General features: G+C 42.4%; 1 protein-coding gene across 1 annotated transcript in view; it reads right to left on the reverse strand.

Moving 5' to 3' along the window:
- Positions 1-313: 313 nt before the first annotated feature.
- Positions 314-23401, reverse strand: part of LOC131938098 (metabotropic glutamate receptor 1) — a 45265-nt gene continuing 22177 nt past the window's right edge. The window contains exons 8-15 of the mRNA XM_059295994.1: positions 21674-21830; positions 21074-21198; positions 15875-16076; positions 9570-9682; positions 8581-8691; positions 7277-7346; positions 4675-4892; positions 314-505 (exon numbers count right to left, since the gene is read on the reverse strand). Of these exons, the coding sequence (XP_059151977.1) occupies positions 314-505; positions 4675-4892; positions 7277-7346; positions 8581-8691; positions 9570-9682; positions 15875-16076; positions 21074-21198; positions 21674-21830 (1188 nt within the window). The remainder of the gene's footprint in view (positions 506-4674; positions 4893-7276; positions 7347-8580; positions 8692-9569; positions 9683-15874; positions 16077-21073; positions 21199-21673; positions 21831-23401) is intronic.

A 23401-nucleotide genomic window follows, 5' to 3' on the forward strand; every position in this document is an offset into this window, starting at 1 on the left:
TGATAAAGATGACCAAGCAAACATTAAGATGATAAAGATGACCAAGCAAACATTAAGATGATAAAGATGACCAAGCTAACATTAGGATGATAAAGATGACCAAGCTAACATTAGGATGATAAAGATGACCAAGCTAGTATGATAAAGATGACCAAGCTAACATTAGGACGATAAAGATGACCAAGCTAACATTAAGATGATAAAGATGACCAAGCTAGGATGATAAAGATGACCATGCTAACATTAAGGTGATAAAGATGACCAAGCTAGGATGATAAAGATGACCAAGCTAACATTAGGATGAAGCAACGGTTTAGTCTTTGGGCTCGTAAGGACGGTTCATGGTGGATGTAATGACTGATCTCTCGGTGATTGTGGCTCGAGGAAGCTGGTTTGTTATCTTGATGTGTTTGACGGCCGCGTAAATCTTGGGCAGGAACAACAAGACGATTGGCACAGTAAGATTTATCAGGAGAGACAACGTCTTTAGCAGAAGCTTGACCCTCTGGGGACACAAGTAACGTCTACACTTTTCATACTAAACATCTACATCTAACCACAGTACACACACAGAACCACAGTACACACACACACTCACACAGAGCCACAGTACACACACACAGGGCCACAGTACACACACAGAACCACAGTACACACACACTCACACAGAACCACAGTACACACACACACTCACACAGAGCCACAGTACACACACACTCACACAGAGCCACAGTACACACACACTCACACAGAGCCACAGTATACACACACACTCACACAGAGCCACAGTACACACACAGAACCACAGTACACACACACTCACACAGAGCCACAGTACACACACACTCAAACAGAGCCACAGTACACACACACTCACACAGAGCCACAGTACACACACAGGGCCACAGTACACACACAGGGCCACAGTACACACACACACACACTCACACAGAGCCACAGCACACACACACACTCACAGAGCCACAGTACACACACAGGGCCACAGTACACACACACTCACACAGGGCCACAGTACACACACACTCACACAGAGCCACAGTACACACACACAGGGCCACAGTACACACACACACACATGGCCACAGTACACACACACAGGGCCACAGTACACACACACTCACACAGAGCCACAGTACACACACATGGCCACAGTACACACACACTCACACAGGGCCACAGTACACACATCCTCACACTGAGCCACAGTACACACACATAGGGCCACAGTACACACACACTCACACAGAGCCACAGTACACACACAGAGCCACAGTACACTCACACAGAGCCACAGTACACACACAGAGCCACAGTACACACACACAGGGCCACAGTACACACACACTCACACAGGGCCACAGTACACACACACTCACACAGAGCCACAGTACACACACACACACAGAGCCACAGTACACACACACTCACACAGAGCCACAGTACACACACACAGGGCCACAGTACACACACACTCACACAGAGCCACAGTACACACACAGAGCCACAGTACACTCACACAGAGCCACAGTACACACACACTCACACAGAGCCACAGTACACACACAGAGCCACAGTACACACACACACACAGGGCCACAGTACACACACACACAGGGCCACAGTACACACACACTCACACAGAGCCACAGTACACACACACAGGGCCACAGTACACACACACTCACACAGAGCCACAGTACACACACAGAGCCACAGTACACTCACACAGAGCCACAGTACACACACACACACAGATCCACAGTACACACACACAGGGCCACAGTACACACACACTCACACAGGGCCACAGTACACACACAGAACCACAGTACACACACACTCACAGAGAGCCACAGTACACACACAGAACCACAGTACACACACACTCACAGAGAGCCACAGTACACACACAGAACCACAGTACACACACACTCACACAGAGCCACAGTACACACACACTCACACAGAGCCACAGTACACACACAGAACCACAGTACACACACACTCACACAGAACCACAGTACACACACACTCACAGAGAGCCACAGTACACACACAGAACCACAGTACACACACACTCACAGAGAGCCACAGTACACACACAGAACCACAGTACACACACACTCACACAGAGCCACAGTACACACACACTCACACAGAGCCACAGTACACACACACTCACACAGAGCCACAGTACACACACACTCACACAGAGCCACAGTACACACACACAGAGCCACAGTACACACACACAGAACCACAGTACACACACACTCACACAGAGCCACAGTACACTCACACTCACACAGAGCCACAGTACACACACACACACTCACACAGAGCCACAGTACACACACACTCACACAGAGCCACAGTACACACACACTCACACAGAGCCACAGTACACACACACAGAGCCACAGTACACACTCACAGAGCCACAGTACACACACACTCACACAGAGCCACAGTACACACACAGAGAGCCACAGTACTTACACACAGAGCCACAGTACACACACACAGAGCCACAGTACACTCACACTCTAACAGAGCCACAGTACACACACACAGAGCCACAGTACACACACACACACAGGGCCACAGTACACACACAGAACCACAGTATACAGACACTCACACAGAGCCACAGTACACTCACACTTACACAGAGCCACAGTACACACACACTCACACAGAGCCACAGTACACACACAGAGCCACAGTACACACACAGAGCCACAGTACACACACACTCACACAGAGCCACAGTACACACACACTCACACAGAGCCACAGTACACTCACACTCACACAGAGCCACAGTACACACACACAGAGCCACAGTACACACACACTCACACAGGGCCACAGTACACACACACACTCACACAGAGCCACAGTACACACACAGAGCCACAGTACACTCACACAGAGCCATAGTACACACACACACTCACACAGAGCCACAGTACACACACACAGAACCACAGTACACACACACTCACACAGAGCCACAGTACACACACACTCACACAGAGCCACAGTACACACACACTCATACAGAGCCACAGTACACACACAGAACCACAGTACACACACACACAGAGCCACAGTACACACACAGAGCCACAGTACACACACACTCACACAGAACCACAGTACACACACACTCACACAGAGCCACAGTACACACACACAGAGCCACAGTACACACACACTCACACAGAGCCACAGTACACACACACACTCACACAGAGCCACAGTACACACACACAGAACCACAGTACACACACACAGAACCACAGTACACACACACTCACACAGAGCCACAGTACACACACACTCACACAGAGCCACAGTACACACACACTCACACAGAGCCACAGTACACACACAGAACCACAGTACACACACACTCACACAGAGCCACAGTACACACACACTCACACAGAGCCACAGTACACACACAGAACCACAGTACACACACACTCACACAGAGCCACAGTACACACACACTCACACAGAACCACAGTACACACACACTCACACAGAGCCACAGTACACACACACACACAGATCCACAGTACACACACACAGGGCCACAGTACACACACACACACACAGAGCCACAGTACACTCACACAGAGCCACAGTACACACACACTCAGACAGAGCCATAGTACACACACACTCACACAGAGCCACAGTACACACACACTCACACAGAGCCACAGTACACACACACTCACAAAGAGCCACAGTACACTCACACTCACACAGAGCCACAGTACTCACACACTCACACAGAGCCACAGTACACACACACACACACAGAGCCACAGTACACACACACTCACACAGAGCCACAGTACACACACACAGAGCCACAGTACACACACAGAACCACAGTACGCACACACTCACACAGAGCCACAATACACTCACACAGAGCCACAGTACACACACACTCACACAGAGCCACAGTACACACACACTCACACAGAGCCACAGTACACACACACACACACAGAGCCACAGTACACACACACTCACACAGAGCCACAGTACACACACACAGAGCCACAGTACACACACAGAACCACAGTACGCACACACTCACACAGAGCCACAATACACTCACACAGAGCCACAGTACACACACACTCACACAGAGCCACAGTACACACACACTCACACAGAGCCACAGTACACACACACTCACACAGAGCCACAGTACACACACTCACAGAGCCACAGTACACACACACTCACACAGAGCCACAGTACACACACACTCACACAGAGCCACAGTACACACACACTCACACAGAGCCACAGTACACACACACTCACACAGAGCCACAGTACACACACACTCACACAGAGCCACAGTACACACACACTCACACAGAGCCACAGTATACACACACTCACACAGAGCCACAGTACACACACACTCACACAGAGCCACAGTACACACACACACACAGAACCACAGTACACACACACAGAACCACAGTACACACACACAGAGCCACAATACACTCACAAAGCTTACCTGGTGAATAATTTATCGGTTCAATGAGCTTTTCTGATGATTAAAAGACTTCAAAATAATATACTAATTGAATAGCTTTGTGAATGACTTACTTGGTTGTTGGACTGAAAGTAAGCTGGTATAAAGGCCAGCCAGATGACGAGAGTGGTGTACACACATATTGCTATGAAATGGGACTCGTTGAAGTTGTCGGGTAAAGTTCGGGTTTTGAAGGCAAAGATGGAGGACAGTACGAGCAGAATATTGTTGTAGATGAGGAATGTCAAGATTCCAGCCACCGTCCAGTCACACTGTAGCTCTACGTGCTTTTCTGAAAACATTAAATATCAAGTACTACATCAAAAATAATACACATAATGCAGCATTCTTTTAACCACTGGATCCAATAATTAATAATTATTTCTCTAACACATCACACACTTCATCTCACACAACACGCACTTCATCTACAACACGCACTTCATCTCTCTAACACAACACGCACTTCATCTAACATAACACACACTTCATCTGACACTACTCACACTTCATCTTTCTAAAACAACACGTACTTTATCTCTCTAACACAACACGCACTTCATCTCTCTAACACAACACGCGCTCATCTAAAAAACACGCACTTCATCTAACACATCACACACTTCATCTAACACATCACACACTTCATATAACACATCACACACTTCATCTAACACATCACTCACTTCATATAACACAACACTCACTTAATCTTTCTGATGTAATGTAGTCCAAAGTCTTACCTGTTCTAGTATATATCTGATCTAATGTCATCCAAAGTCTTACCTGTTCTAGTATATGTCTGATCTAATGTCGTCTAAAGTCTTACCTGTTCTAGTATATGTCTGATCTAATGTAGTCTAAAGTCTTACCTGTTCTAGTATATGTCTGATCTAATGTCGTCTAAAGTCTTACCTGTTCTGGTATATGTCTGATCTAATGTAGTCCAAAGTCTTACCTGTTCTAGTATATGTCTGATCTAATGTCGTCCAAAGTCTTACCTGTTCTAGTATATGTCTGAGCTAATGAAGTCCAAAGTCTTACCTGTTCTAGTATATGTCTGATCTAATGTAGTCCAAAGTCTTACCTGTTCTAGTATATGTCTGATCTAATGTAGTCCAAAGTCTTACCTGTTCTAGTATATGTCTGATCTAATGTCGTCCAAAGTCTTACTTGTTCTAGTATATGTCTGAGCTAATGAAGTCCAAAGTCTTACCTGTTCTAGTATATGTCTGATCTAATGTAGTCCAAAGTCTTACCTGTTCTAGTATATGTCTGATCTAATGTAGTCCAAAGTCTTACCTGTTCTAGTATATGTCTGATTTAATGTAGTCCAAAGTCTTACCTGTTCTAGTATATGTCTAAATTAATGTAGTCCAAAGTCTTACATGTTCTATTATATGTCTGATTTAATGTAGTCCAAAGTCTTACCTGTTCCAGTATATGTCTGATCTAATGTAGTCTAAAGTCTTACCTGTTCTAGTTATGTCTGATCTAATGTAGTCCAAAGTCTTACCTGTTCTAGTATATGTCTGATCTAATGTCGTCTAAAGTCTTACCTGTTCTAGTATATGTCTGATTTAATGTAGTCCAAAGTCTTACCCGTTCTAGTATATGTCTGATCTAATGTCGTCTAAAGTCTTACCTGTTCTAGTATATGTCTGATCTAATGTAGTCAAAAGTCTTACCTGTTCTAGTTATGTCTGATCTAATGTCATCCAAAGTCTTACCTGTTCTAGTATATGTCTGATCTAATGTCGTCTAAAGTCTTACCTGTTCTAGTATACGTCTGATCTAATGTAGTCAAAAGTCTTACCAGTTCTAGTTATGTCTGATCTAATGTAGTCCAAAGTCTTACATGTTCTAGTATATGTCTGATCTAATGTAGTTTAAAGTCTTACCTGTTCTAATATATATCTGATTTAATGTTGTCCAAAGTCTTACCTGTTCTGGTATATGTCTGATCTAATGTCGTCTTAAGTCTTACCTGTTCTAGTATATGTCTGATCTAATGTAGTCCAAAGTCTTACCTGTTCTAGTATATGTCTGATCTAATGTCGTCTAAAGTCTTACCTGTTCTAGTATATGTCTGATCTAATGTAGTCAGAAGTCTTACCTGTTCTAGTATATTTCTGATCTAATGTAGTCCAAAGTCTTACCTGTTCTAGTATATGTCTGAACTAATGTCGTCTAAAGTCTTACCTGTTCTAGTATATGTCTGATCTAATGTAGTCCAAAGTCTTACCTGTTCTGGTATATGTCTGATCTAATGTCGTCTAAAGTCTTACCTGTTCTAGTATATGTCTGATCTAATGTAGTCCAAAGTCTTACCTGTTCTAGTATATGTCTGATTTAATGTAGTCCAAAGTCTTACCTGTTCTAGTATATGTCTGATCTAATGTAGTCCAAAGTCTTACCTGTTCTAGTATATGTCTGATCTAATGTAGTCTTAAGTCTTACCTGTTCTGGTATATGTCCTGATCTAATGTAGTCCAAAGTCTTACCTGTTCTAGTATATGTCTGATCTAATGTAGTCCAAAGTCTTACCTGTTCTAGTATATGTCTGATTTAATGTCATCCAAAGTCTTACCTGTTCTAGTATATGTCTGATCTAATGTAGTCCAAAGTCTTACCTGTTCTAGTATATGTCTGATCTAATGTAGTCCAAAGTCTTACCTGTTCTGGTGTATTGCAGAAGTTTGACATTTGGCCTTGACACTATTAACATAATGATGCACAAGATGAGCTGTGAAAAAATTCTCTCGCTATTTCAATTGGTTAGGGTTAGGGTTAGGGTTAGGGTTAGGGTTAGGGTTAGGGTAAGGGTTAGGGATAGGGTTAGGGTTAGGGTTAGGGTTAGGGTTGGGGTTGGGGTTAGTGTTAGGGTTAGGGTTAGGGTTAGGGTTAGGGTTAGGGTTAGGTTTAGGGTTAGGGTTAGGGTTAGGGTTTGTGATATAGAAAACTATAGATGGGCAAATAGATAACAATATACAGTGTTTCTTCCAGAATTTTTTCTCAGGGGGGGGGGCACTTGCAATTTTCGGGGGGGGGGGGCAGACTAATATTTCCGGGGGGGGGGGGGTTCGGACACAGTTAAAAGTAAATATTTGCTATATAAATTCCATTTCGTTGTCGGTGGGGGGGGGGCAAGAGATATCTGTAAGAAACTCTGCATATATAAATGGGCAAATAGATAGACAAAAACATCAGACATCAGAGATTAGACTGATTTAGAGTGTCAGGACAACTGATCACAGGACAAATGATCTCAGGACAAATGATCTCAAGGACAAATGATCTCAGGACAAATGATCTCAGGCCAAATGATCTCAGGACAAATGATCTCAGGACAAATGATCTCAAGGACAAATGATATCAGAACAAATGATATCAGGCCAAATAATCTCAGGACAAATGACCTCAGGACAAATGAGATCATGACAAATGATCTCAGGCCAAATGATCTAAGGACAAATGACCTCAGGACAAATGACCTCAGGACAAATGACCTCAGGACAAATGATCTCAGGACAAATGACCTCAGGACAAATGATCTCAGGAAAAATGATCTCAGGACAAATGACCTCAGGACAAATGATCTCAGGACAAATGATCTCAGGACAAATGACCTCAGGACAAATGATCTCAGGACAAATGATATCAGGACAAATGATCTCAGGACAAATGATCTCAGGACAAATGATCTCAGGCCAAATGATCTCAGGACAAATGACCTCAGGACAAATGATCTCAGGAAAAATGATCTCAGGACAAATGATCTCAGGACAAATGATCTCAGGACAAATGATCTCAGGACAAATGATCTCAGGAAAAATGATCTCAGGACAAATGACCTCAGGAAAAATTATCTCAGTACAATTGATATGGGGAAATGCCTGTAGTATTTATGATAATTTTTCAACCAAGTTGCAAAATGACACAGGAGACGAACGTTTCACTTGAACGAAAGTTGAACTCACCTGGATGGATGTAAAAAGACATGAAAAGAAGACCATCCATGGTGGTTTTATCATGGTTATCCGCAGTTTCTTCTCATTGCGGTGAGTGAAGATCCGATGGATTCTGATCGCCTGGTTATCCAAAAAGTAGAAAGTAACTGACACTAAGTTCACGGCGTAATGTTATAATATTTTCTATGACAATAATATACTTAACAAAATGACTTTTCCTTTGTTAATGTCTTAAGTTATGTTCGACGATTTGACTTTTTCTATTCACTTCTTTACAGAAAGATTAGTTCTGTTTGAAAATGACAAATTGTTTTTCTTTTATTTAGCCAACCCATCAGTATAGAGAATTAAAGAAAATGCATTCAACTAAATGTTAACAAAATAATGTTCTAAAAATAATGTTGTTAAAATAATGCGACTCTTCAAAAGTTAACAGTACAAATAAAACTAGCAAGGAACATTAGTAGAGCGGATTCTCTTGTGTTTGTACAAAACTCTCTATTTTATAAAATACAAACTTGGTGTGTTTGTACAAAACTCTCTATTTTATAAAATACAAACTTGGTGTGTTTGTACAAAACTCTCTATTTATAGAATACAAACTCGTGCGAACATTTAAAAAATAAAATAAGAAATCCATGGGTCTGATTTTTTGCGTCAAGTGATTTCAAATTTTTGAAGGTCTACAGTAAACATACCTTGACTAGAATTGGAGCGTCAAGTGATTTCAAATTTTTGAAGGTCTACAGTAAACATACCTTGACTAGAATTGGAGCGTCAAGTGATTTCAAATTTTTGAAGGTCTACAGTAAACATACCTTGACTAGTATTGGAGCGTCAAGTGATTTCAAATTTTTGAAGGTCTACAGTAAACATACCTTGACTAGTATTGGAGCGTCAAGTGATTTCAAATTTTTGAAGGTCTACAGTAAACATACCTTGACTAGAATTGGAGCGTCAAGTGATTTCAAATTTTTGAAGGTCTACAGTAAACATACCTTGACTAGAATTGGAGCGTAGAGCAAGACAAAACTGAGGCAGTACATGAAGTATGAGAGGATACACTCGGCATCGGTGTTGCTGTTGTGTAAAACAGGTACTGTTAGGAAACCTGTAATGACCATATAAGGGCAAGTGACGGGGTTAGGATTAGGAGTAGGGGTAGGGTAGTGGTAGTGGTAGGGGTAGGGTTGTGGTGTGTTTGACAGGCATGGTACTGTCTAAATCCTTCTGAATTATGTTCGAAGCGTGTAAAAAACTATTTGTGCTGATGTTTTCCTATCATACTGACACTCAATTTGAGGTATATTTTTGTTTTGAAATTTGGACATATTTTTTAAGGCTAATTACGGTATGTCCGGCACAAAAAGACTAAACAGTAAGTACATTTTTTAGTCCATTTTACCATTTTTACTGACACATGTTTCTCTAAATATCCAAGCAAAAGCAAATGAATATCACTAACTAAACCTATGGACATGCAAGGAGATGTAGATTCACTTGTAAAATTCATGAAAACTATAGAACTCTGCTTCACCTGCTCACTGTATACCTTTTATGAATGGGTACTTTGAAACATTGATGTCTTGTGGGTCTACTAGACTACAGTAACACACTACACATGCAATGACTTCCTTCAATATATAGAGCCTTAGTTGTGTCTGGTTACGCCCTTTTCGTGAACTCCTATTCAATGTCAACTAATAAAACGCATAGGGGTCATCCATAAATGACGTCACGCTTTTTGGACCATTTTTACCTCCCCCTCCCCTCCGTCTGACATCGGCACAAAAAGCCAGCCCCCCCCCCCCCCCTAAAATGATGTCACACCTCAGCCTACAACTCCCCTCAAAATTGCAGTTGAATTTTTTTTTAAACATCGATATTGTTCTTAAATCTTGTCTAATCTCTGTCAAAATAGAGTATTTTAATCAATTTCCATTGCAATTTATTAAATCAGTTTTCTAAAACGCGAAATAACGTCTAAAATTCCTTTTCTAACGTTGCTTTTTTATAATGTAAAAGTGTGACGTCGCACCATCTGAACCCCCCCCCCACCCCTTCGTCACACGCCGTCACAAAATTACGGACCCCCCTCCCCTTGTGAGTGTGACGTCATTTATGGACGACCCCATATTTCTCATTGGACATATTTGCTATAAACACAAAGCCCGTGAACAAATACTGTCCTAAATGACAGTGTTCAGCCGTTGTATATTCTTCCATGCTCAATGCCACTGCTGTGGGTACTCAGTGCCACTGCTGTGGGTACTCAGTGCCACTGCTGTGGTATTTACTGTTACTGATGGTACCCAATGTTTCTGGTTTTGGTACTACGTTTTATTGCTGTTGTACTCAAATGATACTACTATGAATTACCAATGACAGTGCTGTAGCTACATATTGCTACTGCTTTGGGTACTCAGTGCTGAAACAGTGGGTACTGAGTGTTAAAGCCATGTGTACTGAGTGCTGAAACTGTGGGTACTCACTGTTGAAGCTGTGGGTACTCAGTATCACTACTGTGGGTACTTAGTACTGAATTTGTGGGCGCTCAGTGTCACCAATGTTGGTACCCGGTGCTGAAGATGTGGGTACTCAATAACACTGCCGTCGGTACTGAATACAGTATAATGCCACTGTTATAGGTACTCAATAGCACTGCAATGAGTACTTTTTTTTAGTACTCAACCTTACTGTATTTATGAGGAGTTTTAGGTCTATGCTCAGTATTTTTATTGTCATGGTCACTTTGAAGACCTTTCTTTGCTAGTATCCAGGATAGTGGTCCACCACCTCACAATGCTATTTCAAAGCTAAATGTGTTATAATGTACCCAGCAGCATGATCATATTATTCCAGCATCGCTCTCTCTCTCTTTCTCTCTCTCTCTCTCCATATATACAGAGGTCAATAAAACAGGTGAACTCTACTTCACCTGCCAAATGGACCGTAACGTTCTAAAGTGTCCTTTTATATAAAGGCGAACGCCATATTGTAAATCCTTGACTTATTTATAATCATACTTGAAGAAATGAAAGCTTGGCGAGGCATCTTATTTTGCTATACCTGCTTGGCACCAAAGTACTATTTGATGTCTTATTGCCGGATGTCGCGAAAACGCGACAAACCGTAATCAGCAGATAACTTCCAAAATTATTCTCATATGTGATTTATACTGTTTATATACATGAAAGAGTGAATAATAAAGCTATTATTATTTTTTGTAGTAAAAACGGACAACCTATTTAGTAATTATAATCAATGTAATTAGGCTGAATTCACAAAGTCTAAAAATTTACGATGCGCGTGAGTCAATAGAGTGTGACGTCATAAATTTCGACTTGACAACGTGACCGCTGGTACCGATACAACCGTCTGGATGTACCCAATACACAACGAACGTCTGAATGTACCCAATACACAACGACCGTCTGGATGTACCCAATCCACAACGACCAATAGCAGTAGCAGAAATGTACCTATGCGCATATGTTAATAGCATCACGTATCAATTTGTGTTTCAAATTCTACAAGTCTACCACTCTGCTGGCGTGCCATTATGTTATTTATCTGACTAACGTGCCAATGAGGGTAGCACCAACTACTAACGTGCCAATGGCGGATAGCACCAACTACTAACGTGCCAATGAGGGTAGCACCAACTATTAACGTGCCAATGAGGGTAGCACCAACCAACCCTAACCCTAGCACCAACCAACCCTAACCCTAGCACCAACCAACCCTAACCCTAGCACCAACCAACCCTAACCCTAGCACCAACCAACCCTAACCCTAGCACCAACCAACCCTAACCCTAGCACCAACCAACCCTAACCCTAGCACCAGCTACCCCTAACCCTAGCACCAACCAACCCTAACCCTAGCACCAACCAACCCTAACCCTAGCACCAACCAACCCTAACCCTAGCACCAGCTACCAACGTGCCAATGAGGGTAGCACCAACCAACCCTAACCCTAGCACCAACCAACCCTAACCCTAGCACCAGCTACCCCTAACCCTAGCACCAACCAACCCTAACCCTAGCACCAACCAACCCTAACCCTAGCACCAACCAACCCTAACCCTAGCACCAACCAACCCTAACCCTAGCACCAACCAACCCTAACCCTAGCACCAGCTACCCCTAACCCTAGCACCAACCAACCCTAACCCTAGCACCAACCAACCCTAACCCTAGCACCAACCAACCCTAACCCTAGCACCAACCAACCCTAACCCTAGCACCAACCAACCCTAACCCTAGCACCAACCAACCCTAACACTAGCACCAGCTACCCCTAACCCTAGCACCAACCAACCCTAACCCTAGCACCAACCAACCCTAACCCTAGCACCAACCAACCCTAACCCTAGCACCAACCAACCCTAACCCTAGCACCAACCAACCCTAACCCTAGCACCAACCAACCCTAACCCTAGCACCAACCAACCCTAACCCTAGCACCAACCAACCCTAACCCTAGCACCAGCTACCAACGTGCCAATGAGGGTAGCACCAACCAACCCTAACCCTAGCACCAACCAACCCTAACCCTAAAACCAACCAACCCTAACCCTAGCACCAACCAACCCTAACCCTAGCACCAGCTACCAACGTGCCTATGAGGGTAGCACCAACCAACCCTAATCCTAGCACCAACCAACCCTAACCCTAGCACCAGCTACCCCTAACCCTAGCACCAACCAACCCTAACCCTAGCACCAACCAACCCTAACCCTAGCACCAACCAACCCTAACCCTAGCACCAACCAACCCTAACCCTAGCACCAGCTACCCCTAACCCTAGCACCAACCAACCCTAACCCTAGCACCAACCAACCAACCCTAACCCTAGCACCAGCTACCCCTAACCCTAGCACCAACCAACCCTAACCCTAGCACTAACCAACCCTAACCCTAGCACCAACCAACCCTAACCCTAGCACCAGCTACCAACGTGCCAATGAGGGTAGCACCAACCAACCCTAACCCTAGCACCAACCAACCCTAACCCTAGCACCAGCTACCCCTAACCCTAGCACCAACCAACCCTAACCCTAGCACCAACCAACCCTAACCCTAGCACCAACCAACCCTAACCCTAGCACCAACCAACCCTAACCCTAGCACCAACCAACCCTAACCCTAGCACCAGCTACCCCTAACCCTAGCACCAACCAACCCTAACCCTAGCACCAACCAACCCTAACCCTAGCACCAACCAACCCTAACCCTAGCACCAACCAACCCTAACCCTAGCACCAACCAACCCTAACCCTAGCACCAACCAACCCTAACCCTAACCCTAGCACCAGCTACCCCTAACCCTAGCACCAACCAACCCTAACCCTAGCACCAACCAACCCTAACCCTAGCACCAACCAACCCTAACCCTAGCACCAACCAACCCTAACCCTAGCACCAGCTACCAACGTGCCAATGAGGGTAGCACCAACCAACCCTAACCCTAGCACCAACCAACCCTAACCCTAGCACCAACCAACCCTAACCCAAGCACCAGCTACCAACGTGCCAATGAGGGTAGCACCAACCAACCCTAACCCTAGCACCAACCAACCCTAACCCTAGCACCAACCAACCCTAACCCTAGCACCAACCAACCCTAACCATAGCACAAGCTACCAACGTGCCAATGAGGGTAGCACAAACCAACCCTAACCCTAGCACCAACCAACCCTAACCCTAGCACCAACCAACCCTAACCCTAGCACCAACCAACCCTAACCCTAGCACCAGCTACCCCTAACCCTAGCACCAACCAACCCTAACCCTAGCACCAACCAACCCTAACCCTAGCACCAGCTACCCCTAACCCTAGCACCAACCAACCCTAACCCTAGCACCAGCTACCCCTAACCCTAGCACCAACCAACCCTAACCCTAGCACCAACCAACCCTAACCCTAGCACCAGCTACTAACGTGCCAATGAGGGTATCACCAACCAACCCTAACCCTAGCACCAACCAACCCTAACCCTAGCACCAGCTACCCCTAACCCTAGCACCAACCAACCCTAACCCTAGCACCAACCAACCCTAACCCTAGCACCAGCTACCCCTAACCCTAGCACCAACCAACCCTAACCCTAGCACCAACCAACCCTAACCCTAGCACCAACCAACCCTAACCCTAGCACCAACCAACCCTAACCCTAGCACCAACCAACCCTAACCCTAGCACCAACCAACCCTAACCCTAGCACCAACCAACCCTAACCCTAGCACCAACCAACCCTAACCCTAGCACCAACCAACCCTAACCCTAGCACCAACCAACCCTAACCCTAGCACCAGCTACCCCTAACCCTAGCACCAACCAACCCTAACCCTAGCACCAACTACTAACGTGCCAATGAGGGTAGCACCAACTACTAACGTGCCAATGGCGGATAGCACCAACTACTAACGTGCCAATGAGGGTAGCACCAACTACTAACGTGCCAATGAGGGTAGCACCAACTACTAACGTGCCAATGGCGGATAGCACCAACTACTAACGTGCCAATGAGGGTAGCACCAACTACTAACGTGCCAATGAGGGTAGCACCAACTACTAACGTGCCAATGAGGGTAGCACCAACTACTAACATGCCAATGAGGGTAGCACCAACCAACCCTAACCCTAGCACCAACCAACCCTAACCCTAGCACCAGCTACCCCTAACCCTAGCACCAACCAACCCTAACCCTAGCACCAGCTACTAACGTGCCAATGAGGGTAGCACCAACCAACCCTAACCCTAGCACCAACCAACCCTAACCCTAGCACCAACCAACCCTTACCCTAGCACCAGCTACTAACGTGCCAATGAGGGTAGCACCAACCAACCCTAACCCTAGCACCAACCAACCCTAACCCTAGCACCAACCAACCCTAACCCTAGCACCAACCAACCCTAACCCTAGCACCAACCAACCCTAACCCTAGCACCAACCAACCCTAACCCTAGCACCAACCAACCCTAACCCTAGCACCAACCAACCCTAACCCTAGCACCAACCAACCCTAACCCTAGCACCAACCAACCCTAACCCTAGCACCAACCAACCCTAACCCTAGCACCAGCTACTAACGTGCCAATGAGGGTAGCACCAACCAACCCTAACCCTTGCACCAACCAACCCTAACCCTAGCACCAACCAACCCTAACCCTAGCACCAGCTACCCCTAACCCTAGCACCAACCAACCCTAACCCTAGCACCAACCAACCCTAACCCTAGCACCAACCAACCCTAACCCTAGCACCAACCAACCCTAACCCTAGCACCAACTACCTGTAATGATGGCAGAAAGCTGGATGAAGCTAAGCTCCTTGCTGGTGGCTTTGATGATTCGCGAGTTCCTGTACTTGATGAAACAGCAGACGACACCTAGCGTCGTGATGACGCCAATGATGGAGAACAGGTAGCTGACGTAGAGGAGCACGTCGTCATCGGGGCGACTGAGCTGGGGTTTAATGGGCAGACAAACACGAGACTGGCGAGAAAGGGAAGCAATTTTTTATTTAGACACACAATAATCGAATACATCAAGCAAACAAAAACAATAATCGAACACATCAAGCAAACAAAAACAATAATCGAACACAACAAGCAAACAAAAACAATAATCGAATACATCAAGCAAACAAAAACAATAATCGAATACATCAAGCAAACAAAAACAATAATCGAATACATCAAGCAAACAAAAACAATAATCGAATACATCAAGCAAACAAAAACAATAATCGAATACATCAAGCAAACAAAAACAATGATCGAATACATCAAGCAAACAAAAACAATTATCGAATACATCAAGCAAATAAAAACAATAATCGAATACATCAAGCAAACAAAAACAATAATCGAATACATCAAGCACACAAAAACAATAATCGAATACATCAAGCAAACAAAAACAATAATCGAATACATCAAGCACACAAAAACAATAATCGAATACATCAAGCAAACAAAAACAATAATCGAATACATCAAGCAAACAAAAACAATAAGCGAACACATCAAGCTAACAAAAACAACCAGTGGCGTAGTCAGGATCATCTCATCGCATGAGGAGGTGGGATTTATGTTGGTTCTATCTAGATATTGATCTAGATCTAGATATTCTAGATCATCTAGATCTAGAGATTCTAGATCATATAGATCCAGGGGCGTAGCGAGGGGGGGGGGGGCGGGGGGTGCGGACAGCACCGGGTGACACCATTTAGGGGGGTGACACCAAGGCAAAAAATAGCAAAATATATAGAGAAAAACTCGAGGGGGGGGGGTGCAAATCGAAAGTTTGAGGGGGGGGGGGGTGCAAATCGAAAACTCGAGGGGGGGGGGGTGCAAATCGAAAGTTTGAGGGGGGTGCAAATCGAAAATTTGAAAGTTTGTCCCTGGGAAGGGTCTCTATGCCTCTGGGGGGGTGACACCATTAAGTGCCGCACCGGGTGACACCCGACCTCGCTACGCCACTGTATAGATCTAGAGATTTTTGGCCCATATCTCGGCAACCAGACCACTTAGCGACTTGAAACATTTACCAATCGATTCCTGCCATAATTTAGAACAATATTGCCGAAGAAAGTTTTCAAAAATATCCTTTCGTTCGGTCACAAAAATTTTTTTTTAATTAATTAAAATTTGGACCGAATTAGTAGGCATGTTTATCCAACCACACCACACGCGTCATCACGTTCAATAGCTGCGCCATCACGTTCAATGACTGCGTCATCACGTTCAGTAGCTAGGCGCGCAATGGTTTTTAGTCATGTAACTCTATTGTAAATAAAACATGTAAAATACTGAAAAAAAAATTCATAAAAAACGTTTTAATAACTAACCAATGGTTTTACTAACCCTGCTCTTGATTTACGCTACGACAGAGCTATTTTTAGATAACATAAGGAAATTGCGCTAAAATTGTCACTAGACTTTTTAATTACCTTGTTTTATTTATGCACCTATAGCAATCAAATTTAAACTGCTTATATTTCAGTATATATTTAAATTTTTGTCACGACAACTTTTTGATAATTACTAGTATGAGTTTTACAAGGTCTAAAAAATCGTACCATTTTTAGTGTTCAATAATTTCAAAATGTGCATATTGAGAAAAACAGCCAAAAGTAACGAAAACTAGGTCAGGAAAGTGCCATATATGTGAAAACTGCAAAGCAGATTGTAAGCTTTCGGTGCTTCCGAGATGTAGGAAATTAAGTTTACTAAATACATGAGAAATCCAGCTTTCCAAAGATGTCAAATACAATATAATGACGGATATAAAACTTTTCATAGAGAGCTTGTAAGATTGGGAAAAAAAAATGATTATTTTTTAATTAATAGGGTCATAAAAATCGTAATTCAAACACATAAAATATTTTATTCTCTTTAAAGTTATTATTTTCTTTATACAAAAATGGACAAAGTATCCAAAAGTGCAAGAAACCCATCATGACGAAAAACAAGAAATTTTGTGATTTTTTCCCGCGCATATCCCCTTAAGATACATGTTTTAATGGTTCCACGACAAATGATCTCAGACAAAATATCTCACGGACAAATGATCTCAGGACAAATGATCTCAGACAAAATATCTCAGATAAAATATCTCACGGACAAATGATCTCAGTACAAATGATCTCAAGGACAAATGATCTCAAGGACAAAAGATACCAGGACAAAATATATCAGGACAAATGATATCATGGACAAATGATCTCAGACAAAATATCTCAGACAAAATATCTCACAGCAAAATGTTGATAGTATGTGCAATGATTTTAGTTCATTTGAAAAATTTTTTAAATTGACTGTCAATATGGTTTTGTTTACTTTCTTTACGCGTCATAATTGTGAATAAAATGAATTTGTTAAACTTAACAAACCATCAAAAGATTTATTTAACTCAATCTTTGTAATGGCCTTTGATTTGAAAAAATAAAAATGAAAACAAATTTTCTCCTTTAGCCTGAAAGGTACGATAAATGATAATGTATAAAACAAAGTAACGGTAGCTATACAACAATAATGTTTAAAACATGCGAAATATCTTTCAAAAATATTAATGGGTCTCTAGGTTCGTAACGTAAAATTATTGTTTTTATTGCACGATCAACACAAACATAACGTTTACGTTTCTTTGCTGACAGTACATCGTTATGATCACACCTCTCCAATACTATGTGATCATGTATTGTGTGAAATCTTGCTCGACATGTTCTAACTCCGCGATGACCGCTGTTTGTCTTAAATAAGCATTAGTCACCTGATCACTAAGGTGTGACCGACGCATAATTATTGAATTTAGCTATTAGTTGTATTGTTCATGGAGGGCGGATGTCTTTCCCTTAAGGCTTGTCTCTACCATCAAAGCGGGCTGCCACCTTGATACGAAGGTGTTTCTCTATTGTTATTTCATCATCTTTGATCTAGTTTCGTCCACCTGACATGGTTGGATTGTCTCATGTTTGGCAAGCCCGCCTACGCTGTCTATCGAACAATTTCTTTAATTTTCTATAGTAATAATCCTAATTTTAAAATGCAATATACAATTTTAAAAGTGCAATATGATAAATTTATACGGCAAACATTTCTTACAATTATCATATGCGCCTATAAACAATATTAAACATATTAAACAAAACCATACGACAGTTAATAAAAATTGTTCAGATCAACTAAAGTCACAATACACTATTAAAATTTAGGTGTGAGGTATTTTGTCTGAGATATTTTGTCTGAGATCAATTGTCCGTGGTATCATTTGTCCTGATATATTTTGTCCTGGTATCTTTTGTCCTTGAGATAATTTGTCCTTGAGATCATTTGTCCTGAGATCATTTGTCCTGAGATCATTTGTCCGTGAGATATTTTGTCTGAGATATTTTGTCTGAGATCATTTGTCCTGAGATCATTTGTCCTGAGATCATTTGTCCTGTCACCGTTTTAATATATAATGGAATGCTAAATTTCTTCATTTTCTCCTTTAAAAAAATCCTAAAATTTGATTGAAAATTAATTACTTTGAGAAGTTACCTCCCTTGTAAAAGATGGAATGACGTAGTCTTTGTTTTCTTTTTTCACCAAAGAGTTGCTATGTTTATATAAGGAAAATGGCATCTGGTCAGTTCTAACGGCCAGAGGGGGGTTTACGACGGACAGAAAGTTTTCTTTTTTGTTACCCCCCCCCCCCCCCCCCCCCCGGGTTGTTGTATGACGTCGCTGTGCGGCCTTGGAGGTCGTCAAACAAAAATTTGTTTTCGATGTGTATCAAAGGAGAATTTCACTGGCGGTCATTGTTTAGTCCTCATCGATGTCTTAGAGTCTCACCATCAGTTTTCCCTAACCCTAACCCATAAGGCCTAGCCATAACCCTAACCCTAACCCATAAGGCCTAGCCATAACCCTAACCCTAACCCATGCTGCCTAGCCATCTATCGAGGTGCATGCCAAAAATTAGCCAGATGTACAGATAGTAGGTACCCTAGGGTTAGGGTTAGCTACAGATAGTAGGTACCCTAGGGTTAGGGTTAGGGTTAGGGTTAGCTACAGATAGTAGGTACCCTCAAATCTTTTAAAAAATTACCCTTTAAGTTTCACATAAATTACAAACATTGTCTAGGGAAATACGACTGGTCAGTTTTGACCGCTTCACTGAATATTTTCACAGATAGGAACTTTACAGATCAGTACAGGGGTGGTGGTGGGAGGTGGGGGGGGGGGGGGTTCAACTTCATTCACCACTCTCCGGTCACTTAAGTTCTATTATCTTACCCAGCGTAAACCTAAGTGTGACATTAATGTTGCACTACATAGCGTCGTTTTTAGATGACTCTTCTAAACATACATATACAATCATACATTTATACTGATTGAAGAATATATTTAAATGAGTTACAGTGGTTTTATAACTATAATGGACATAGACGTCCATGGGGGGGGGGGATTAAATCCCCAGACCCTAACTGGGAGTGGGGATTAAATCACCAGCCCCTAACTGGGAGTGGGGATTAAATCCCCAGACCCTAACTGGGAGTGGGGATTAAATCCCCAGCCCCTAACTGGGAGTGGGGATTAAATCCCCAGACCCTAACTGGGAGTGGGGATTAAATCCCCAGACCCTAACTGGGAGTGGGGATTAAATCCCCAGCCCCTAACTGGGAGTGGGGATTAAATCCCCAGCCCCTAACTGGGAGTGGGGATTAAATCCCCAGCCCCTAACTGGGAGTGGGGATTAAATCCCCAGCCCCTAACTGGGAGTGGGGATTTAATCCCCAACCCTTAACTGAGAGTGGGGATTAAATCCCCAGCCCCTAACTCCCTCGGCTTAAGCCACTGCACACAACAATCTAATACATCGGTCAGAAATTAATGACCTCATTTACATAGTTGATAGCTTTCACAGTCCAGCTTGTCATGGTTTAACTGACGTTTAACTGATGTTTAACCGATGTTTAACTGATGTTTAACTGAAGCGCATACCGTCGAGTCCGGCCAGTAGAATGCTGGACACACTTCGCAGGTCGCATTCTCCACGTCCAAAATCTCGTTGTCCAGACAGGAAAGACAATTCCAGCAGCATTGTGATAACACAATCTTCAGCGCCCCTGTATCAAAGGTGAGCAGCATTCGATAAAGATGGCTACATCTCATCTGCCTTACATTCTGTACTACACCTCAACTTACCTGCATTACATTCTGTACTAAACCTCAACTTACCTGCATTACATTCTGTACTAAACTTCAACTTACCTGCATTACATTCTGTACTAAACTTCAACTTACCTGCATTACATTCTGTACTAAACCTCAACTTACCTGCATTACATTCTGTACTAAACTTCAACTTACCTGCATTACATTCTGTACTAAACTTCAACTTACCTGCATTACATTCTGTACTACACCTCAACTTACCTGCATTACATTCTGTACTAAACCTCAACTTACCTGCATTACATTCTGTAGTAAACTTCAACTTACCTGCATTACATTCTGTACTAAACCTCAACTTACCTGCATTACATTCTGTACTAAACCTTAACTTACCTGCATTACATTCTGTACTACACCTCAACTTACCTGCCTTACATGCTGGGCTACACCTTGACGACAATCGACCGTTGACAAGGTTATCAAAGTAATGAAACGAAATACCCTCCAGTCCTGACAGGACTCCGTTTTCAAACTGGGCAACATATTTATATCCAAAACTTTCATTCTTTTTGTCGGGTATAATCTGAAACAAAGAGTGTTGGGCCTCTACTTGTTTTTGGGTCTCTATGTATGTTTGTCCAGTTGTATTTATTCACATATATATATACATATATATATATATATATATATATATATATATATATATATATATATATATATATATATATATATATATATATATATATATATATATATATATATATATATATAATTAGATGTATGTATGTATGTCTGTCCATATGTAACACCCGTATGGCCAAATGATTTTTTTCTATCAACTTTCATTGCTTTGTTAAACTTTTTGAGGTTGTGATTTCTTTGTTAAACTTGTATAAGGTCGTCATTGCTTTGTTCGACTTTATGAGGTCGTGATTTCTTTGTTAAAGTTGTAAAAGGTCGTCATTGCTTTGTTAAACTTTATGAGGTCGTCATTGCTTTGTTAAACTTTATGAGGTCGTGATTGCTTTGTTAAACTTGTATGATGTCGCGATTGCTTAAATTTCAACTGGCGTTATGTTCGTGTGACGTGAACTTCAAAGTGTTAGTGGCGGTTGTAAAACGTCTTACTTTTGGAATGTTTATATTTATTGTGTTTCACATTCTTTTTTTACTCTCAACAGACGTTTTGGCACTAGTTCTGATAAGTATGATGTATATTCGTCGTCAGCTGCCATTGTTAACTGGATATTAAATTCTAGTTCAATTTCTAGTTAACATCACACCTCCCAGATATTACTGATGACCGGGATGACAGTAAGAAAGTTTTGTTGAATAGAGAAAAAGCTAAATCAGAATGATAGCTAACATTTATTCAGTAAAAGAAATCCATCAACAAAAGAAAGATGGTGGGCACATTGTATTGTTTTTGTAAATGTAAAAATGTAAACAAAGTAAAATTTTATTAAACAAATATAAAAATGTAAACAAAGTATTTTTTTTAAACAAATGTAAAAATGTAAACAAAGTAAAATTTTATTAAACAAACTAGCCGTCCCGGCCAGGCCCTGCTCTGGTTTTTGTGAAAAACCTTTCTGTTAAAGACCATTACTTGTGTGTTTAGTAATCATCATAAACCCGGCATTGCCCACCCAAACCACAACCAACCAAAACAACAAAACGGAAACAACGCTAACACAATTACAAATACAAACGAAAACAAAAACCTAACAACAAACCCAACCACAATCACAAACACTAATACAAACACAAAGAAAAAACAAACAAAAAAGCAAACGAAAACAAAAAACTAACAACAAACCCAACCACAACCACAAACACCAATACCAACACAAAAAAACAACGAAAAAGCAAACGAAAACAAACCAAATCCAAACGCAAAACCAACCAAAAACACAAATACAAACCCAAAGAAAAAAACACAAACAAAAACGAAAAAAGAAAGAACAAAAACGAACCAAATCAAAACGCAACCACTAACGCAAACCTACCTAAACACAAAGAAAACACTACCGCGAACATAAACGCCCGGGGCGGAATCACCTGTTTTTGCTTAATGAACGACTATAGTACCCCAACTTATTCATAGTCTTTTGCACTCACGTAAACGAACGCGCCTGTTTCAATTTAATGAAC

Source organism: Physella acuta, unplaced genomic scaffold (genome assembly GCF_028476545.2).
Source record: "Physella acuta isolate Inbredline_101_S28 unplaced genomic scaffold, ASM2847654v3 ptg000233l, whole genome shotgun sequence".
In the NCBI taxonomy this organism is placed as follows: Eukaryota; Metazoa; Mollusca; class Gastropoda; family Physidae; genus Physella; species Physella acuta.